Source organism: Nelumbo nucifera, chromosome 1 (genome assembly GCF_055504915.1).
Source record: "Nelumbo nucifera cultivar China Antique chromosome 1, China Antique-T2T, whole genome shotgun sequence".
Lineage (NCBI taxonomy): Eukaryota > Viridiplantae > Streptophyta > Magnoliopsida > Proteales > Nelumbonaceae > Nelumbo > Nelumbo nucifera.
The window spans coordinates 115967879-115988803 of NC_142649.1; the positions used below are offsets into that span (position 1 = coordinate 115967879).

The following is a 20925-nucleotide window of genomic DNA, read 5'->3' on the forward strand; positions in this document are numbered from 1 at the left end:
CAAATTTGGGATCTTATCTTCTCCATCGTTTTGGAGCACTACAAGCACTTTGAAAGATAGATAGCCTTGGCCAAATATAGAAGCCCCGACCAGACTCAAACCAAGCATAAAATTCAATCACATGATGGGAGGCTCTCTCTATTGTGGTTGCTTAGAAAGTTCAAGCTAGATATCGTTTCACTAGAGGAGACACCTTGTTTCAAGGTATTTTGCATAGAAAGATATCGTTGATCTCATTGCTTCTCCTATTGTAGGGGGGAAATAGAGAAAGGAAACATGCAATGATATCAATAAACAATAAATTTTTTTATTTTCCCTTTGTTGCATATTTGACGTAGCGTGACGCACTTGACCGGGCTGACTATGCAAGCACCCGAACGATTGAATCAGCTTCAGACTTGAAGCCTCACGTAAAGGGCTAGGCGTAGAGCCTTAGTAGAGAGAATTTCTAAAGAAAACTCTTGTGTGTCTTCTATTAACTCAGAACAACAGTATTTATAATACAACTGGTAGATTTGTAGAATTACTAGGAGAGTTAAAATTGTAAAAGAAAAACAACTAAAACATCTGGACTTCTAGACATCTTCGAAGTCTTCCTCAGGTTGCCTTGATATCCATCGTTCGATAGCCACCATCTCTCAGTGTTATCCAATGCATGGAGTCATCCTATTATCCTTTGCATGATTTTCGCTAGATGGCACTATCCGAAGCATGTGCCTTTCTAACTATGAGTTGTCGCCTGGTTGGTGAGTTGGCCCTCCATCATTCTCCCCCACTTGGAAATAACTCGACCTCGAGTCATGACTGGGATATGCAAGCGTTGTCTCCGGTTAGTAACGATGAAGATCAGAAACATTAAATGTTTTGGAGATACCCATGTGATTTGGTAAGTCCACTATGTAAGCATTGTCGTTGATCTTCTTAATGATCTTGTATGGACCATACTTCCGAGGCTGTAGCTTATTATGCTTCCCTACGGGTATGCGTTCCTTCCTTAAGAACACCATGACCTCATCACCAACGTCAAACACCTGGTACCTGCGGTGCCTGTCAGCTGCAAGCTTATACTTTACATTGGTCCTTTGAAGTTTCTATTGTACTTCTTCCTGTACTGACTGGATCTGTTCTGCCAGCTGCTCTGCAGAAGTGCTGAGGTCGGGTATTCTGGGTAGCTTCACTAAGTCTAACGCATGGTTAGGTACCTTCATGTAAACAATTGAAAATGGGGATCTACCTGTAGAGCTATGAACCGCATTGTTGTAGGCGAATTCTGCCTGTGCCCATGGAAAAATCCCACTGCTTCGTTCTCTCCCTGTAGATACTGCGGATCAAGTTACCTAGGGTTCGATTCACCACCTCTGTCTGTCCATCTGTTTGTGGATGAGCTGTACTGCTGAAATTCAATGATGAGTCAAATAGTTTCCATAGGGTCATCCAAAAGTGACTTAAGAACCTCGTATCTCAGTCCGACGTGATGGTCTTAGGTACCCCATGTAAACGGACAATCTCCCTGAAAAATAGCTTAGTTGTCGTTGTTGCATCTGCGGTCTTCTTGCATGGGAGGAAGTGAGCCATCTTGGAGAACCGATCAACCACTACAAAGACAGAGTCCATATTTCTTGGAGTCTTTGGCAAGCCTAACACGAAGTCCATGGAAAATTCTTTATCATAAGTGGACCACTTCTTCCTGGCTTCGCATAGCTTTTCACTAAATAAGGCAACTAGTCTCTTTTCTTGTGACAACACAACCCCTATGCCAATTCCACTGGCATCACATTCAACCTCAAATAGTTTGTCGAAACTTGGTAGTGCTAGGACAGGAGTGGTGCATAATTTCTCTTTTATGAGGGTGAAACTTTGCTCTTATTCCTCTCCCCATTGAAACTTTCCCTTTTTCAAACACTCAGTGATGGAAGATACGATACTACTAAAGTGTTTGATAAACCGCGTGTAGAAAGTTGCTAACCCATGGAAACGTCTTACGTCCGTGACGTTTATTGGGGTCGGCCACTCTCTAATGGCTCTCACTTTTTCCTCGTTCACTTTAATGCCGTCTTTACTTATAATGAACCCCAAGAATAACAAATTATCGCTCATAAAAGTGCACTTCCTTAAATTAGCATATAATTTGTTCTCCCTTAATGCACTCAATACCTCCCTGATATGTCCTAGGTGCTCAGTGATAGATTTGCTGTAAATCAAGATATCATCAAAATATACCACAACAAATTTACCAATAAAAGGGCGTAGTACCTGATTCATTAGCCTCATGAAGGTGCTGGGTGCGTTAGTTAGTCCAAAAGGCATGACTAACCATTCGAACAATCCATCTCTAGTCTTGAAAGTTGTTTTCCATTCGTCTCCGGGACGGATCCTGATCTGATGGTAACCGCTCCTGAGATCAATTTTGGAAAAGACCACAGCCCCATCAAGTTGATCCAGCATGTTGTCCAGCCTGGGAATGGGAAACTTGTAGCCAATAGTGATCTTGTTAATTGCTCTGCTGTCGACACACATCCTCCAACTCCCATCTTTCTTGGGTGTTAATAATGCTGGTACTGCACAAGGACTCATGCTGACTTGGATATGCCTCTTTCTCAATAATTCTTCTACCTTCTCCCGTAAGATCTCATTCTCTTTAGGACTCATCCTGTAGTGTGGTAGATTAGGTAGGCTAGCACCAGGGACAAAGTCAATATGATGTTCGATATCTCGCATGGGTGGGAGCTCATTAGGTAACTCATCAGGAACCACATCATGGAACTCATCGAGTAGACCTTGTACTTCCATTGGGATTTTGTTCCCCTCCAGTGACTCATTCAGGCTCTCTCCCTTTACCACCAGCAAGTGGACCTTGCGGGTATCGTTACATTCTTTTACAAACTCAGAATGGGGATGTGTTATGGTAAGGAAATTTCTCTCTTCTGCCTTTGGAGCCTTGTGTTGGTTCTTTTCTACCATGGGTAATAAGGTATAGCGTACACCCTCTTTCTCGAGCTGGTATGTATTCTTCCTGCCCAGGTGTTTGGCATCTGCATCGAACTGCCAAGGCCTACCAAGCAAAACATGGCAAGCATCCATGTCCACAATATAACGATATACCTCATCAGTGTACTTACCAATAGAAAATGGAACCTTGCAGCGTTCCTCCACACGTACGCCCCCGACTTCCTTGATCCACTCAATTATGTACGGGTTTGGGTGCTTCTCAGGAAGTAGTTGCAGTTTCTGTACCACATCCCTGCAAATAATATTTTATTGACTGCCACTATCAATAATTAAATCAAATAATTTACCCTGTACAATACACCTAGTGCGAAACAACCGATGTCATTGTGTGGTATCTTTGCTTCTCTAAGATAGCATTAGCTTCCTCACAACACACGTGTACCCTTCATGATCATAGGTACCTTCTTCGTCTTCTCCATCGGGTCCACAATATACTTCATCGTCACCCTTTTCGTCCTCCTCTCTCTCTACCATGTTAACTGCCTTTCTTCTAAGACAGTCACTAGACCTATGCCCAACTTCATTGCACTTGAAGAATTTAAAAGGAGCAGGTTTTGCATAGGGATTAACGGCTTTAGGAGGGTTTATAGTATTACCTCGAGTGTTTCCTCCCGTGGCGGCCTTACTGGTATTAGCTACATTCGGCGGGTGGGAGGGTTGTACTCCTGGGGCTAGTTTGCTCTTGTCGACTACTGCCGGCCTGTTGTCGCTCCCACTGTACCGTCGATAGTTATCAGCTCGGGTCCTTTCTTGGAACATTAACTCAGCCTTCAAAGCTAAGTTCCTTGCTTCCTGCACACTTAGAATCATCTGGACGCCAATCTTGTCTCTGATAGCGGGTCTCAAACCACTCAAATAATGGGTTGCCTGTTGATTGTCACTTTCTGATACCTCAGAAATTCTGAGGTATATTCGTTTACGCTTCTTGTTCCCTGCGCACACCATTGATATGACTTAAACATATATTGCTCATAATCAGGGGGTAAAAATCTACCTCTTATTAATTGCTTCATATGCCTCCATGTTCGAACTGGACCTCTTCTTTCTCTGATCCGAGTCTCCCTCATTCATTCCCACCAGACAGATGCTCCTCCCTTCAGTCAAAAAGCTACTAATTTCACCATTCTTTCTTCTGGGATCTCCATGTACTCGAAGAAACGGTCGACCTCGGTAATCCAATCCATAAGGCCCTCTATATCCAGATCTCCACTAAAAGTAGGAATATCCACCTTGAGTTTAAACTCATCATTATTTCGACGGTGATTAAAATTGCCGGGATTTCGCCAATTCCTACCGTTTATGCCGTCACCGGGAATAACTGGAGCAACGCCGAGTTCTAGTTCATCGTCGCTATCATCACCAAGAACAGGATTCCAGGGTGTAGGATCGATGAGTGGTCTATCGTGGTCGTCTCCTCCGGTTGGGTACGGGTTATCTCGGTTCCTTGGAACATCCTCCCGTAACAAAGTCCGCAGTTGTCCAGCGATCTCTGCCAACTGCTGCTCAATGTTACGCGTGGCTATGCGCTGCTCTTCGATTGCTCTCCAAACAGCTTGTAACCCTTGATCTCCGTCACGGGGTTGGTTGCGACTGCTACCGTCTTGGTTGGCCATTTGACTGGGTGAACTTCCGCTCTGATACCACCTGACGCAGCGTGACGCACTCGATCGGGCTGACTATGCAAGCACCCGGACGATCGAATCGGCTTTGAACTTGAAGCCTCACGTAAAGAGCTAGGTGTAGAGCCTTAGTAGAGAGAATTGCTAAAGAAAACTCTTGTGTGTCTTCTATTAACTCAGAACAACAGTATTTATAATACAACTGGTAGATTTGTAGAATAACTAGGAGAGTTAAAATTGTAAAAGAAAAACAACTAAAACATCTGGACTTCTAGACATCTTCGAAGTCTTCCTCAGGCTGCCTTGATATCCACCGTCTGATAGCCACCATCTCTCAGTGTTATCCAATGCATGGAGTCATCCTATTATCCTTTGCATGATTTTCGCTAGATGGCACTATCCGAAGCATGTGCCTCTCTAACTATGAGCTATCGCCTGGTTGGTGAGTTGGCCCTCCATCAATATTAGAAACAAATTTACTTTGTTTCTCCTCTATTGTAGAAAGAGAGCTCAGAGAAATCGTCCTCATATCCCTTAGTGAAGGAGAAAAAGTTTTTTCTCTTTTATGTTTTAATGTTTTTAATATTTAAAAAATAAAAAGCAAAGAAACAAAAATTCTCCCAGCATCTATTAATTAATTCGCATGTGTAAGGGCTTGTTCATTTGTTCTAAAGTTCAGCATCTGAAAGTGCAATAATTGCATTAAGAGGTATATTGGTACTAGTGAACTCTCATTTCCTCTGAACTCTGGATGCAGAGAATGTTGTTCTAAATTTTGAAAATGATCAAATATTCATTTTGACCCCATATATGAGAGTTTTTGCTTATCTTTTTTAAAGTATCATTGGAAAACAAAAAATTGTATAATTGCACTTTAAGGGCTTGTTCGTTGAATTCTGTAAATTATAAAATATCTATTTTAACCCTATATATTAGAGTTTTTGTTTGTCTTTTTGGAGGTATCATTAGAAAATAAAAATTTGTATGATTACACTTTAAGAGATAAAAGTAAAGGAACAACCATTTTTCTCTTAAACTTAAAATATTTCTATTAAAAGATAATAGTTAAGAAGTAAGTAAGTGACCCTAGGCACGTTATGATAGATGTGTATGAAAATGTGGAGGAAATCCGGATTCCCTCCCTTAATCCCCAATCCGGGCGGCAATGGAATTTATTTATTTATTTCAAATAAACGGCCACATGGTCATTAATGACTCAAGCACAATCGTCCATGTGGCGGTTAAAGGGAACGACAGAATACCAAAACGGCGGGTAGAGAGTGGGAAATTCCGAGTGACGACGATACCAAACACCCATGTAATCGTTCACTTCCTCGGCATATTCGACGAAGGATTCTGAAGGTACGGCAGACGTTTTTATCAACTTCTATTTATTTGTAATTGTTTATGGATTCAAGGTGCCTTTTCCCGCTGTTATTATTGGCGGATATTGCAATTTTACCATAATGGACTAGGACCTCTCGCTGGACCGGCTGCCGCATCTATAGGAAGCCTCGATCGAGAGAAGAAATAAGCATATTGCAACAAACAAGAAGCAAGAGAAAGTGAGAGAGACCAGACCAAGCATCAAGATGCCGGCGATCTCCGTGGCCTCGTTCTTTCCAACCCTAACGTATTCCAACCTCCGGCTACGCAGCAGGTTAATCTCTTATCTGCATTTCTATTCGCTTTCTCTCTTTCTGTGGTTTCGGTTATCAGTTGCACGTCTGATATCAATCTTACGATTTTCACGACGATACTCGAATCCTTGTTTTATTTTAGAAAATTTTAATCTTTACATTTTTTCATGGTCTGTTGATTTTCTGAAGCGTAATGTGATTTTCGATACAAATTATTTCATTCGTAAAGTCCTCAATATTTTCTCTGTGTCTGGGTTCCCTCCCTCTAACAGCTAGTTTTTGGGGTGAGTTCTGCTAAGCAAATAACAGATGCTATCAGAGCCTACACTATGTCTCCCGGTTGCAATCGTGCGACGCAGGTAGTGACGTTGGTATTGCAGTGTTCGGCCGGGATCAGGGGATTAGTACAAAGCCAGCCTGTGTGAGCACTGGGACTGCGGAGCGTGGTGGAATGTTACGATTCGTTAGTCCCACATCGGTAGTATGGAATGCCGTTGAGGGGTTTATCTGTAGTTAATCTCGGAAAACGTTTACTCAGCCCCGCAAATCTTTTGTTAACGACGAAACAACTGGATTTGATTCCTTTTAGATCATAGAGGTCAGAAAATGCACAACTTTCGCGTAAAAGTGTTCTGAAAAGCTTTTCTTGGTTTGTGTGTAGAACTGTTGGCGTAACCTTTGTAGCTTTTAGGGGGTGAGTTGTCCTGAGGCACATAACATTCTATCTCTTTCTATCCCTCTGTAGTTAATCTCGGAAAACGTTTACTCAGCCCCGCAAATCTTTTGTTAACGACGAAACAACTGGATTTGATTCCTTTTAGATCATAGAGGTCAGAAAATGCACAACTTTCGCGTAAAAGTGTTCTGAAAAGCTTTTCTTGGTTTGTGTGTAGAACTGTTGGCGTAACCTTTGTAGCTTTTAGGGGGTGAGTTGTCCTGAGGCACATAACATTCTATCTCTTTCTATCCCTCTGTAGTTAATCTCGGAAAACGTTTACTCAGCCCCGCAAATCTTTTGTTAACGACGAAACAACTGGATGTTCTGAAAAGCTTTTCTTGGTTTGTGTGTAGAACTGTTGGCGTAACCTTTGTAGCTTTTAGGGGTGAGTTCTCGCACATAACATTCTATCTCTTTCTATCCCTCTTTAGTTAATCTCGGAAAACGTTTACTCAGCCCCGCAAATCTTTTGTTAACTACGAAACAACTGGATTTGATTCCTTTTAGATCATAGAGGTCAGAAAATGTACAACTTTTGCGTAAAAGTGTTCTGAAAAGCTTTTCTTGGTTTGTGTATAGAACTGTTGGCGTAACCTTTGTAGCTTTTAGGGGTGAGTTCTCGCACATAACATTCTATCTCTTTCTATCCCTCTTTAGTTAATCTCGGAAAACGTTTACTCAGCCCCGCAAATCTTTTGTTAACTACGAAACAACTGGATTTGATTCCTTTTAGATCATAGAGGTCAGAAAATGTACAACTTTTGCGTAAAAGTGTTCTGAAAAGCTTTTCTTGGTTTGTGTGTAGAACTGTTGGCGTAACCTTTGTAGCTTTTAGGGGTGAGTTCTCAAGGCACAACATTCTATCTCTTTCTATCCCTCTTTAGTTAATCTCGGAAAACGTTTACTCAGCCCTGCAAATCTTTTGTTAACGACGAAACAACTGGATTTGATTCCTTTTAGATCATAGAGGTCAGAAAATATACAACTTTTGCGTAAAAGTGTTCTGAAAAGCTTTTCTTGGTTTGTGTGTAGAACTGTTGGTGTAACCTTTGTAGCTTTTAGGGGTGAGTTCTCAAGGCACATAACATTCTATCTCTTTCTATCCCTCTTTAGTTAATCTCGGAAAACGTTTACTCAGCCCCACAAATCTTTTGTTAACTACGAAACAACTGGATTTGATTCCTTTTAGATCATAGAGGTCAGAAAATGTACAACTTTTGCGTAAAAGTGTTCTGAAAAGCTTTTCTTGGTTTGTGTGTAGAACTGTTGGCGTAACCTTTGTAGCTTTTAGGGGTGAGTTCTCAAGGCACAACATTCTACCTCTTTCTATCCCTCTTTAGTTAATCTCGGAAAACGTTTACTCAGCCCTGCAAATCTTTTGTTAACGACGAAACAACTGGATTTGATTCCTTTTAGATCATAGAGGTCAGAAAATATACAACTTTTGCGTAAAAGTGTTCTGAAAAGCTTTTCTTGGTTTGTGTGTAGAACTGTTGGTGTAACCTTTGTAGCTTTTAGGGGTGAGTTCTCAAGGCACATAACATTCTATCTCTTTCTATCCCTCTTTAGTTAATCTCGGAAAATGTTTACTCAGCTCTGCAAATCTTTTGTTAACAACGAAACAACTAAATTTGATTCCTTTTAGATCATAGAGGTGCCTGGGTTCCTCCCTCTAAACAAGTAGCTTTTAGGGGTGAGTTCTCCCAAGGCACATAACTTTCTATCTCTTTCTATCCCTCTTTAGTTAATCTCGGAAAACGTTTACTCAGCTCTGCAAATCTTTTGTTAACGACGAAACAACTAAATTTGATTCCTTTTAGATCATAGAGGTGCCTGGGTTCCTCCCTCTAAACAAGTAGCTTTTAGGGGTGAGTTCTCCTAAGGCACATAACTTTCTATCTCTTTCTATCCCTCTTTAGTTAATCTCGGAAACGTTTACTCAGCTCCGCAAATCTTTTGTTAACGACGAAACAACTACATTTGATTCCTTTTAGATCATAGTGGTCAGAAAATATACAACTTCATTGTGTAAAAGTGTTCTGAAAAGCTTTTCTTGGTTTGTGTGCAGAACTGTTGGCGTAACCTTTGCAAACTTACGCCAAGAAACTCTTTCTTTTGGAGTCCAAATTACAGAAGGTACAGGAAAGTTACCAAAGGTTGTGCTGACTTCTGATCATGGTAGGTATGTCTTTTGTTACATGCTTCAATCTCTCTCTTTCTCTCTCTCTCTCTGTGTGTGTAGAACTATATTCCCATTTCTTCCCTATTGAATAACAGATCAGAGGCTATTTTTCTCTTCCTTTTCTTCCTTTCTGGAACAATCAGAATTTCTAATGGTAATTCCATAGTTATAATTTATCGACATCATCATCTAAGCTTTGTTCCACCCATATCGGATTGGCCACATAATCCTGTTTTACCATTCCGTTCTGTTTAGTGTCATATCTATTGCTAAATTATGAGCATAGTTGCCAAGGCGTCTAGGTGATTCTGGGCAAAAGTGGAGCTCCTAGTCACCTAGGCAGTATAATATATGTAAATACTGTAATCATGTGTCTTTGGTTGAGACAACTTTTTTACTCAAACTCCACTATAATATCTCTTTAGGTAATCTATTATATGCTTTCTATTGCTCAATGAATACCATGTGAGGATTTTTTTTTTCTCTCTAAACTTCTCTATTAATTGCATATGCTAATATAGCTCGAATAGTTGATTCCAAGGGATAAACCTAAATTGGCTTTCTAGTAGTCTCATTTTATATCTTAGACGCTTTTTTCTCACTTTTACATATCTCCTTTCTTCTTGTACTAGCAGAAGGGCCCGTGCTAGCATGGGCCGGGAGTCTTTAAATTAGTATACATCCACTTGTGTTTCATTCATAGCATATGATTTTCACATATTAGCACTCTACCCTTTCATCATTTGGTTCTACTATCAATTGAATCAAGTAATGGCCTAAAGGCTTTAACAATGAACTCTTCTTACTCATCTTCATATGGGTTAACTAAACTCTGGTGTGCTCATATGGGTTAACTAAACTCTGGTGTGTTGTTCCAAGTGCATGACTGTAAGTGTTGTGAGGATGGTGTGAAGATAAATTTTGTGAGGACTGAATCCGGATATTCCATGGTCATTCTTTCCACATGCTATCTGCCATTTAGATCAAGTAATAACCATCAAGCATTGAATTCATGGATGAATGAACATAATCCGATCAACCAGGTATATGGCTTTGCAAGTCTATGTTCTTACACCCTCACCATATCCATCCAGTCAATGTTTTCTTCATCAGTTCAGTTCTAAGCGATATCTTCTTCACACAAAGTCATAAAGTAGACAGCCATGGGGATTGTCACTAAACATGGAACCAAGGTAGGTGAGGTGAAATATACAATTTCACAACAAATTCATGATTCATTTTGATTGGGAAGAAAAAGATTATGTGAATAGACTATAAAGTAACAAGTACAGAGAAATTTAAATATAAATGACCTAACAAAGGATCAATTCACTTGAATTCCCCAGCTACAGCTTGAAATCAAGCTCCTAAAACCACATACAATGTCATCATCTCCACACCTATGGTTACCTATACAAATACTTGATGAACTACTAAAGTAAACTTCATCCTTTTTTTACCAAAAGTAAACTTCATCCAAATCATCATCTTCTTCATCCTTGTATTCATATTCATACTGATACTGATAAAGGTCATCAAATTCATCATAAACCTCTCCCTGAACCTCCACTGTCAATGTTTGAACCATGTGGCTCTAAGAAGTGGGCAAACACTCTCCTCAAACATGCAGTCATGGATGCTGTCAAGAACAGGGACATTTTGGTCATCAGCATATAGTTGGCTCTACCTCCCTGTCTTATTCTACCAACAAAAGCAAGAAATGTTATTGTACCTGCCATCAAGTGACCGATGAACATTGAGAAACTTGAATGGATGCTTACACTGAGGGCACGAGGGAGGGCATGTGGGTTTCTGATTGTATGTCGCCCATCTAAGGATGCTAAGTCACACTACACAAACCAGAAAACGATAGAGAATTAGCAAATCCTCGTGTCATTTCACAACATGACCATGCTTTACAAAAAAGTTGAATAGCATAATTAAACATACAAACTGTAGGAAATAAAATTTGTGTTCATTCTACAGCACACAACACCATGTTGAATATGCAATCTGTGTATGAGAGAGAGAGGGGGGAGCATGGAGTGAAACTCCTTTGTTTTTATGCAAAGTAATGGAAAATCCTTTGTTCCAATCAGTTCATTCCGAAGATCTCCTTCCCTTAGGGTTAGGCTGGCTAGCTTCAGAAATCCAAACCAACCTTCTAATAGGGGAATCTTTAGGTTAGCCATACATTTGTGTTTACACTAATTTAAATAAATAAGTTACCTTTTGAATTTTCATACATCTTTTTATCACCAAAACTTAAATTTTATGGCTTTCATGCTTCTTGATTCTTTACGAAATAGAACAGGAAAGACCATGACTCCTACTATCACACCACAAAGAGCCATCAGACCCAAGCCTACAACAGGAAATAGGGTTTTGGAATATATGGATCTATTTTGGGCTACTCACTCAATCTTAATTGGAAAAGGTTGTGTATAAACAAGAAATCCCATGCTGGTCTGTTTGACTAGTTTATGTAAAAGTGCCTTAACTTTTACTAATTTGTCACAATTCACAACCTACCTGAATTTTTTTCTTCGATCTTAAGTATTTCTTTTCACTTCTTCTTTAATTAATGAATGTATACCTTTTCAAAAATGATAAAAATCACCATAACAGTAACATACATATACTTGATCCATTCAAGACTGAGAGCCTAAGCCCATATGCCCATTTTTTGTCAGCAAATTATCCTAGGAATGCCACCATCTTTTCTTTGGTTACCAATGTGTTGTGCATGTGATAACGAGCTGACTTCCAGATCCCTATAGACAACATCATAAAAAAAGGAGATTTTTATGGCAACATCCTTCACCACAAGGTTAGTGAATCCTGTGGTTTAAGAAAATTCTCCTAAGAGTAGGAGACTACAAAACTGTATTGGGTAATCCAGAGTTCTGAAGGGTTTGGAGATTTGGACATCACAATGGAGACAGTTTTCAGGTATAGCGAGCCTACAGGAGACAAGAATTCCAAGGCATAAATCCTAGCTCGACATCAAGGCTTGACACTATGCTAGTCTCTAAATCCAACAGGAGTTAAGTAGAGGGTCACTAAAAATTGGTGATATGGTGGACAACAGGAGGGAGTATGGTGCCCTAGACTTGTAGACATTATTTATGGGGAGCCAGATTTTGAGATAATAACCTAAAAACCTCATTTAGATGGATAATAAACCTTCTTTGTGGGATTTTCCAAATAAAAATTAGAAAATTCATATGCAACAACATTGACAACAAAGGAGGTAAGAAAAGAAAAATAAAGATGTAGAGCAAAAAAAGAAAATAATGGCCAAGGTTAGGGTAGGGAGACTATACATGTCTGTAAATGGGTTTTGATCCTGGCCATCATTTTTTTTATCAATACTGATCATCATTTTTTGGTAACAAAAAATATTAAAATAAAAATGAAAGCCATAAGGAGGCGAAGGTGACCATAGGTCACCCGAACAATACAAGAAATTAGATGCCAAATAGCAGCTTTACCAATGAAAAAAGAAAGAAGAGAACCAAACTAAAATCATGCACCATGATCCAATTTGACAATAATAAAACTCAAAATAAACCCAGCCACCCAAATACAAACAAACACACAAGCCAAGACAGATTTCTCCCATCCAAGATCCCAAGAGGAAAAGAACACATCTTGCTACTTCTTTTGGACAGTCATGTATTTCATTACCTTCTTATTTGGTTCAATCTCAAATAATCCTCCTTTTAATCTAGCAAATATATTTGACACCAAAACAGGTCGATGCCTTTTTTGACTTTGAATCTTCTAACTGCAAGATTATCCTTACAGAGCTGGTACCAACCAAATAAGGGGGAAAAAGACTCAGAACTGAACCAGAACCACCCCTAATTCAACCACCCTGCTAAATATCATATAGATATATATTCAACCACCCTGCTAAATACCATCTTCTTTGATAATTAGCTCTTTGGCTTGTTCATTCAACTTCCATTAATTGCAAACATCTCCTCTGCAGGAGGATAGGTAGACCAGTTTTCACCGGTTAGGTGAGTCATAACCATCCTTGCTAGAATAATCCAAAGTAAATATGCATGCTTTATAATCTGAAATGTACAGAATAATCCTTCATAATCTGAATCTTGTTTTGAAAAATTCCATAAAAATGAACCAAACAAATGAAAAATAGTTTATAATCTAAATTTTATAATCTTTCATTATCTAAAATTTGTGGGTAGTTATACTCTATATTACATGTTAGGAACTTGTTCATTCATATTAACAGCCTTTTTATTTTTGAGGAACTTCAAAAAAAAAAGGGTTTGATGTAAAAAGAAAATGGGATGGAAGGATTTGTACCAACATTGGCAATAGAATTGTGAACTGGATTTTAGCTTTTTTCGAAACTTTCTAGGCTTTTAGAGTCTTTTGGATCCAATTTATAGTCTGTCCTTTATTTGGATTGGGTGAGCCCCATATATGATCCTCTTGAGTCCAATAAGCAATGAGGTCTATGACAACTTTGATAAAAGCAAACATTCTTTTGTAATCAATAAATTAAAATAATTACCATGTGACAAAATCAATTAAAAACAACCCAACACGTTGCAGAATGGTTAACATTGATAAAATGATGAAGGAAGGTGTAATTTTTTCTTTCCATTCTTTTATTTTTAAAAGGCACTAATGAACTATACCTGTACGCTACAATCAAATTCTCACAGGCAGGGAGGAGAAGACAAAAGCTCTTAATGAACAAAATCAAGAATTAGCTACTATGATGAAAACCTGCAAACAAAATCAAGAAGAGCGTAGAGAGAGTAGGATTTAGGTCGAAGGAGAAAGCGATAGAGTGCTAGGGTTTCTCTGAGAGAGAGAGAGGTTAGAAATGAAGATGCTCAGAATTTGTTTTGCGTAGCCATCAGCTTTCGACTGCCTAGCTGCAATACCATGCATAGTCGTTTCCTACACCTCTGTACGGCTGCTTCTAATTAGCTAACACACCACCAGAGAAGGCTGAAGTTTAAAAAGAAGAGAGTGTGAAGGCAAGTTTAGCTGCTTAGGTCATTCAGAGGCAGCAGAGCCAACCTTCGCCGCTTTGGTAAAGTAGAAAACCATAAGTTCTAAAACTACTCAAGAGATATTTGAGTGAGAGGGAGAGGGGGCGAGCAGGGAGTCTGGCTCAAGATGGAGGTGAGGAGGGAGGGGAATGGAAGAGAGAGAGAGAGACTTTGAGGGAGATGGAGAGGGAGAGGAACGAGAGAGATGACAGACAGAGATAGACTGGACTTCGAGATTCGCTATGCATATAGCTCACGCAAATATCCAAGCATCGACAACCATTGGATCTTACACATGGCAACCGATCTGCTTAGTTCTTGCTTGAAAGGAATAAATAGAACTGTGGAGGGCATTAGAGGAAAAGTAACACAAAAGTTACTGTTATATTCCAAATAGCAATCTCTCAACATTTCCTCTGTACATGTTTCCTTTTGGTATGTATATATTGATATGGATACCTTGCTCCGAGAGGGAGAGAGAACTCCTCTAGATGAAAAAGTTACAAAAGTAACAAAAAATAGTTAAGGCTGGGATAGTAAAAGGGTGGAATATAGCAATATGCATATGCAGAAAACAGTAAAACAAATAGTAAAGTATGATATTGCTAGATGATGTTTTAGTAAAACAAACAGTGAAGTGGAATAAAAGCTTCGACAAAGATTTAGACTAAAAAGTAATTCTAAACTTACAAAATACTTAAGGTAAAGTACAATCGTAGAACGCTTACAGAGATTTAGTACAAAGAACTTCATTAAGCAATATTACTGAAAGGTTACAAAATTCTCACTCAGGAATTTTTACAACAAAGACTACAAGAAAGACTTAGCACACTCAAGGAGTTATGATACACTTAGATAATTTTAGCACACCCTTTTCCTGAGAATTGATCCTTATTTATAGATAGGGGAGCGACTTCGAGATATGTCTTTTTCGGATTCGAACTTATCTTGAGAGCATCTATTTAAGACACCTGTTGTACTGCTTTTGTCTTTTTTAGACAAAGTGATGAACTGGAGATGCTTCTTTTATCTTTAGCGTATCTTTATTGTGGAACATTATTGAGAGAGAGAGGGGGGGGGGGTTAGAAATGAAGATGCTTAGAATTTGGCTCGCATAGCCACTAGCTTTCGACTACCTAGCTGCAATACCCTGTACCGTCGTCTCCTACACCTCTGAAGATAAAAGGTGCCATTTAGCCTCCTTTTTCCAGATGGAGATATTTCATATACCTCTGGGGGTTTTTGGCTGTGTTTCTTTTGTTCACATTCTTTGCCCTCATTGCAAGAAATTGGATCCTAAGGCCAAGAAATGTGTTTTTCTTGGGTATGCTCAGAACCAAAAGGGGTATTGCTGTTATGACCCTGTGTCGAGGAGTAGATTTGTCACTATGGATGTTACATTTTTTGGATCCACATTCTTCTTCTCGAGTGGTTCTCCTCAGGGGGAGAGTTTTGGGGAGGAAAACTCACAATCTGTTCCTCTTCTTGTTTCTGTGGTGCCTCCATCAGTTTAGCTACCGCCTGCACCATCAGTTCAGCTAGCACCTGCACCTCCAGTTTCATTACCTGAGCCACTACGGGCAGCCTCACAGCAATATCAGCGCCGACAGATGATGGTTGACTCCACACATCCTCGACCCATACCACTCTTTGTCAGTCCTTCTGAAACTCCAGATTCGGCAGATACAGTTCTACGTATTCCTCTTGAGTCTGTTATGTTTTCTGATAATAATGTTTCTGTCCCTAACACCATCGTTGCAGCTGATCCCACTGACCTTGATCTTCCCATTGCACTTCGCAAGGGGAAGAGAAAGTGTACAACCCATTGCATTTCAGACCATCTTTCCTATAGTGCCTTATCACCCTCCTACTGTGCTTTTCTTTCTTCCCTAGATTCTGTGTCTATACCCAGGAATGTTACTGAGGCTCTCTCCAAACCTGAGTGGAAAACAACCATGCAAGATGAGATGGATGCTTTGGTCAAAAACCAAACTTGGGAAATAGTTGATCCCCCCCAGATAAGGAGATAGTCGGATGTCAATGGGTATTCACAGTGAAGTATAAGGCCGACGGCAAGATAGAGAGGTATAAGGCAAGGTTGGTAGCAAAAGGGTATACTCAGACCTATGGTGTTGATTATCTGGAAACCTTTGCACCAATAGCTAAGATGAATTCAGTTCGTATTCTTTTATCTCTAGCAGCCACCTATTCATGGCCCTTGTTCCAACTTGATGTAAAAAATGCTTTCCTCAATGGTGACTTACAAGAGGAGGTATATATGGACATTCCAACAGGCTTTTATGAAAATGTTGGTAAAGGAAAGGTGTGCAGACTCAGAAAATCTCTGTATGGACTGAAACAATCACCTAGAGCTTGGTTTGACAGGTTCAGAGGGGCACTCATCCGTTTTGGATACACACAGACACAGTCTAATTACACCCTCTTTGTGAAGAGAAGAGATGCTTTGGTGTCAATTCTGATTGTGTATGTGGATGATATAGTGGTGATAGGAAATGATCTGGAGGAGAGTGATGATCTCAAAAACTCATTGCGACAAGAATTTGAGATCAAAGATCTTGGTGAGCTCAAATACTTCTTACGGATTGGAGTTGCAAGATCGAAGCATGGGATCTTCATTTCACAGAGAGTATGTACTTGACCTACTGCGAGAGACTGGGAAGCTGGGGACCAAACCAACAGACACTCCTATTGATCCAAATCACAGAATTAATGGTGTGGATGGTGAATTGGTAAAGGATGTGGGGAGATATCAAAGAATGGTGGGCCGACTGTTGTATTTGTGTATGACACGACCAAATATTTCTTATGCTGTCAATGTTGTGAGTTAGTACATGCATGCACCTCGGGTTCAGCACTGGGAAGCTATTGAGAGAATACTTGCATATCTGAAAAAGCACCCTGGCAGAGGCATTCTTTTCTCAAATCATGAGAATCTGAAGTTAGAATTCTATACAGATGCAAACTGGGTAGGATGCTTAGATGACAGGAGGTCTACATCAGGAGTGTGTACCTTTGTAGGTGGAAACTTGATCTCTTGGAAGAGTAAGAAGAAAGCGGTTGTGGCAAGGTCAAGTGCAGAGGCTGAGTATAGATCCATGGCTCATGGTGTCTCAGAACTTCTTTGGGTTAGATTTCTTTGAGTGAGATTGGGGTGAAAGCAGAGGAATCTATGATGTTATATTGTGACAATTAGGCTGCAATCAATATTGCCTACAATCCAATTCAGCATGATAGGACAGAACACATTGAAGTTGATAGACACTTTATAAGAGAAAAGGGTAACAACCGGAGAAGTTTGTTTGCCTTATGTCTCTTTAGAGTTGCAGTTGGTTGATGTTTTTACTAAAGGGGTGGCAAGGAACAAGCTTGAACATGATCTACGCAAGTTGGGAATGTGTGACATTTACTCCCAACTTGAGGGGGAGTGTTGAAGATTAATTAGTTTTATGATGTTTTTCTGAGTAGATGTTTTATGTTAGTTGTTAGATAGGAGGTGGGGACCACAGTAGTTATGTGAGTCCAAATTTTATTATGTTTTTTGAGTGTTATATATGCTGTTTTATGTTTTGCCGCCCTATAAGGGCATAATTGTCTTTGAGTAACACAAAAGTTACTGTTAGATTCCAAATAGCGATCTCTCAGCATTTCCTCTGTACACATTTCCTTTTAGTATGTATATATTGATATGGACACCTTGCTCCTTTTCCTTTATACTCTTGGAACTTAACAATTTTATTGAAAAAGATAAGCCATTATCTTCCATGCATTTGCTAACCTTGCAAAAAACAATTTAAAACCCCTATCTGTATCCTTGTTGCTATTATCATTTGCTTTATTCTCATTATGTCTAGGGATAGGTTTTTCAATTGTCTTTCTTCACAAGGACTCTTTGTTTCTTCCTTTTGATACCTTTACAATGATCTACTTCCTTTTTTTTTTCCTTATTCATATAAATTTATTTTTATCTTTTGACGACATTTTATAATGTTTAGTAATACAAGGCCTTCACTTATTGCTTTGTTAAATCCCATAGTCCGCATGTTTATATATTACTTCTTTTGCACTGATAGCCTTTCTAAACCATCCTTCCACTGCCAAACTTCACTAGATAAAATCCTTCTCTCTTTAGATTTTTCAACTCTCTTTTTGCTGCTAAAAGAAATGTTCTTTCTCTTCTCATGCCACTTGAGATAGGTTAAATCTATCTCAAATTAAAAGCAATGTTTCTCATATTTTTTCTTCTCCCAATACAATTATCGAAAATGGCTAAGTTATATTGTGTGGTTAAATTCTCTTCTTGGATAACTTTTCAGACCTTACATCATCATCATTCTACTATTTGTAAGAAGAAAGTCTATTTCACATCCATTTGATCCACTTTTGAATTGTCGGATACCCATTCCTTTTTTAAGAACTTGTTTGCTTATTTTCAATGATTTACCATTGCAATTGCAACTTCTGACTTCTGAGATAGTTTATACTATACTGTATACTTGTAATTATCAACATTAAGTAGGGTATATTTGTAATCCTCAATTCCTAATATGTTTTGTCAAGTGGTGAATAGTGACTATTCAATGCAGTGTGTTGATTGCCTCCAATTTTCTCCTCCCCAAACCCCACTTACATGCATTATCATCCATGAACTTTCTTGTATTCTTTACTATCACTCCATGCTACATTTAAATTCCTTCTTATATATCTTCCAATTGCATTCATCCATCTAGTTGCCCATTAAAAATTTCACCTAGTCCTACTTTACGACTAGTTGCTTAATTATCTACTACCTTAAAACAAGTGCAACTGCAAATTTTCTATTCCCATCATTTTTACATGTGCAATTTCATCCTTTACATCATTATCTGCTACTAGTTCTTCTTCGCTTTTTTTTTGGGGAAAAAGGTAAAAGTAAATTTATTTAAAACAACACATACAAGCTGTGTTCAGACTTAGAAAGGCAATCTGGCAAGCATAGCAATTACATACTCCACCAAGAGTTAGAAAGAAATAAAACAGACAAATTCAAACTTCTAAACTCCTCAGAAGCTGACACCCAAGAGATTAACTTGCCCACAACTTTCTGAATTAAATCTTCTGGACTCTTAGATTTATTACAGAAAATCCTACTGTTCCTCTCGGCCCAAATGGACTACAAGACAGCACTAGGAATAGTCCTCCACACTATTTTCCTTTTCTTGCTTGGGCCTTTGATATTCCAGCAACAGAGGAGCTCCTTTACCGATCTTGGCATAGTCCAACTGATGTTCATGGCTTTGAGAAAGTGGTCCCACACCTGAGAAGAATACGGGCAATGAATACACAAATGGTCTGTTGATTCAGGAATACTCCCACAAAAACCACAAGATAGATCCAAGATTTGAATGCCCTGCCTCACAAGGTTAGATCTAGAAAGACATTTGTTGAGGGCCATTATCCAAATCAGAAAGTTGGATTTAGATGGACTTATAGGGTTCCAAATCTGAGTACTTGGAAAATCAGTGATACCCAATCTACAAAGCTTAGAGGTCAAGGATTTGACAGAAAAAACACCATCCGGATTCCACTTCCAGTACCACTTGTCTTCTGAAAGCAGGTCAACCTTTTGTTTCTGAAGAAGAGTCAACATCTCCACTATCTCTTCAAACTCCCAATCAAAGAGATTCCTTCTAAAGAGTGGGGTCCAAGCAGTGTTTTAAGCGCAAGGCGCAAGGGCCATTTTGCGCCTGAGGCGCAAGGTGCAAGGCGAGGCGCACAATTTAAAAAAATGCAAAAAATTATAAAACATAATATTAATAAAAATATTAATTTAAGTTTTAAAATAAATGTTTTAAAAAACCTATTATCTAAAATTAAAATACATAAATATAATATGTAAAGCATATTCAAATAAGAATTTAAAATTGAAATCAAACATATAAAACATTTTTAAGCATATAAAACCCACAATCTCTTTTTTTTTTTTCTCAATTGCATCAAGTAGCTAATGTGATATATTACATTCCTAATTCTATGAGCCACCTTTGTGCTACGCCCCTCGAGGCAAGCCCAAAAAGGGAATGTTGTCCATTCATTCATCTTAATAAAAGGGAAAAAGTGGCAAATTTTGAAAAAGTGCAAGGTGCACCAGGTGTGCGCCTAGGACTTGGGCGAGGCGCCTACCCTAAAATGCACCTCGCCTGAGTGCCTAGGCGCACCTTTTAAATCACTGGGTCCAAGTAACAGAATCTCCAGCCAAGCTATCTCTGCTACATATGCTTCTTGGTTAGAGGCACATTGAAAACGAAGAGGAAAATACTCAGCAAGGGAACCATCCAAGCACCAAGGATCCTTCCAAAATTTAGTTCTATTCCCTTTACCAACCTTAACTGAAATCCCTTCCACTAGGACAGAAAAATTCTTCATTATACCTTTCTATAGAGGATTTCCCCAACTTGGTGGAGGATCCCTATATCTCCAATTACCCCACTCCACTCCATATTTACCAGCTATGAGGGATCTCCACCAAGCGTTACTTTCAGCCGAGAACCTCCAGATCCACTTACAAAGGAGGGAAGAATTAAAGCTCTTCAACTTCCTTATTTCTAAACCACTTTCAGCCTTAGGGAGACAAACTTGGTCCCAATGGACAAGGTGAATTCTTTGTTCTTCTTCCCAACCCCTCCAAAGAAAATTCCTTTGAAGCTTCTCTAGTCTTCTT

At 39.2% G+C, this 20925-nt stretch overlaps 2 protein-coding genes across 3 annotated transcripts in view; one reads left to right on the plus strand and one right to left on the minus strand.

Moving 5' to 3' along the window:
• Positions 1-1461: 1461 nt before the first annotated feature.
• On the minus strand, positions 1462-3954 carry LOC104601919 (uncharacterized). The gene is made up of 5 exons (XM_088897321.1): positions 3392-3954; positions 2682-3241; positions 2315-2558; positions 1967-2191; positions 1462-1765 (listed from the first exon to the last, which is right to left on the minus strand). The coding sequence occupies exons 1-5, from the start codon at positions 3952-3954 to the stop codon at positions 1462-1464; spliced, it is 1896 nt and encodes a 631-aa protein (XP_088753447.1).
• Positions 3955-5846: 1892 nt separating this feature from the next.
• The window catches only part of LOC104601840 (Galactose mutarotase-like superfamily protein), a 29781-nt gene continuing 14702 nt past the window's right edge, over positions 5847-20925 (plus strand). The window contains exons 1-3 of one of the 2 annotated variants that reach the window (XM_010265328.3): positions 5847-5990; positions 6104-6288; positions 9055-9168. In XM_010265328.3, coding sequence (XP_010263630.1) covers positions 6221-6288; positions 9055-9168 — 182 coding nt within the window. In that variant the 5' untranslated portion in view covers positions 5847-5990; positions 6104-6220. The remainder of the gene's footprint in view (positions 5991-6103; positions 6289-9054; positions 9169-20925) is intronic. The other variant, XM_010265327.3, reaches the window with a different exon arrangement.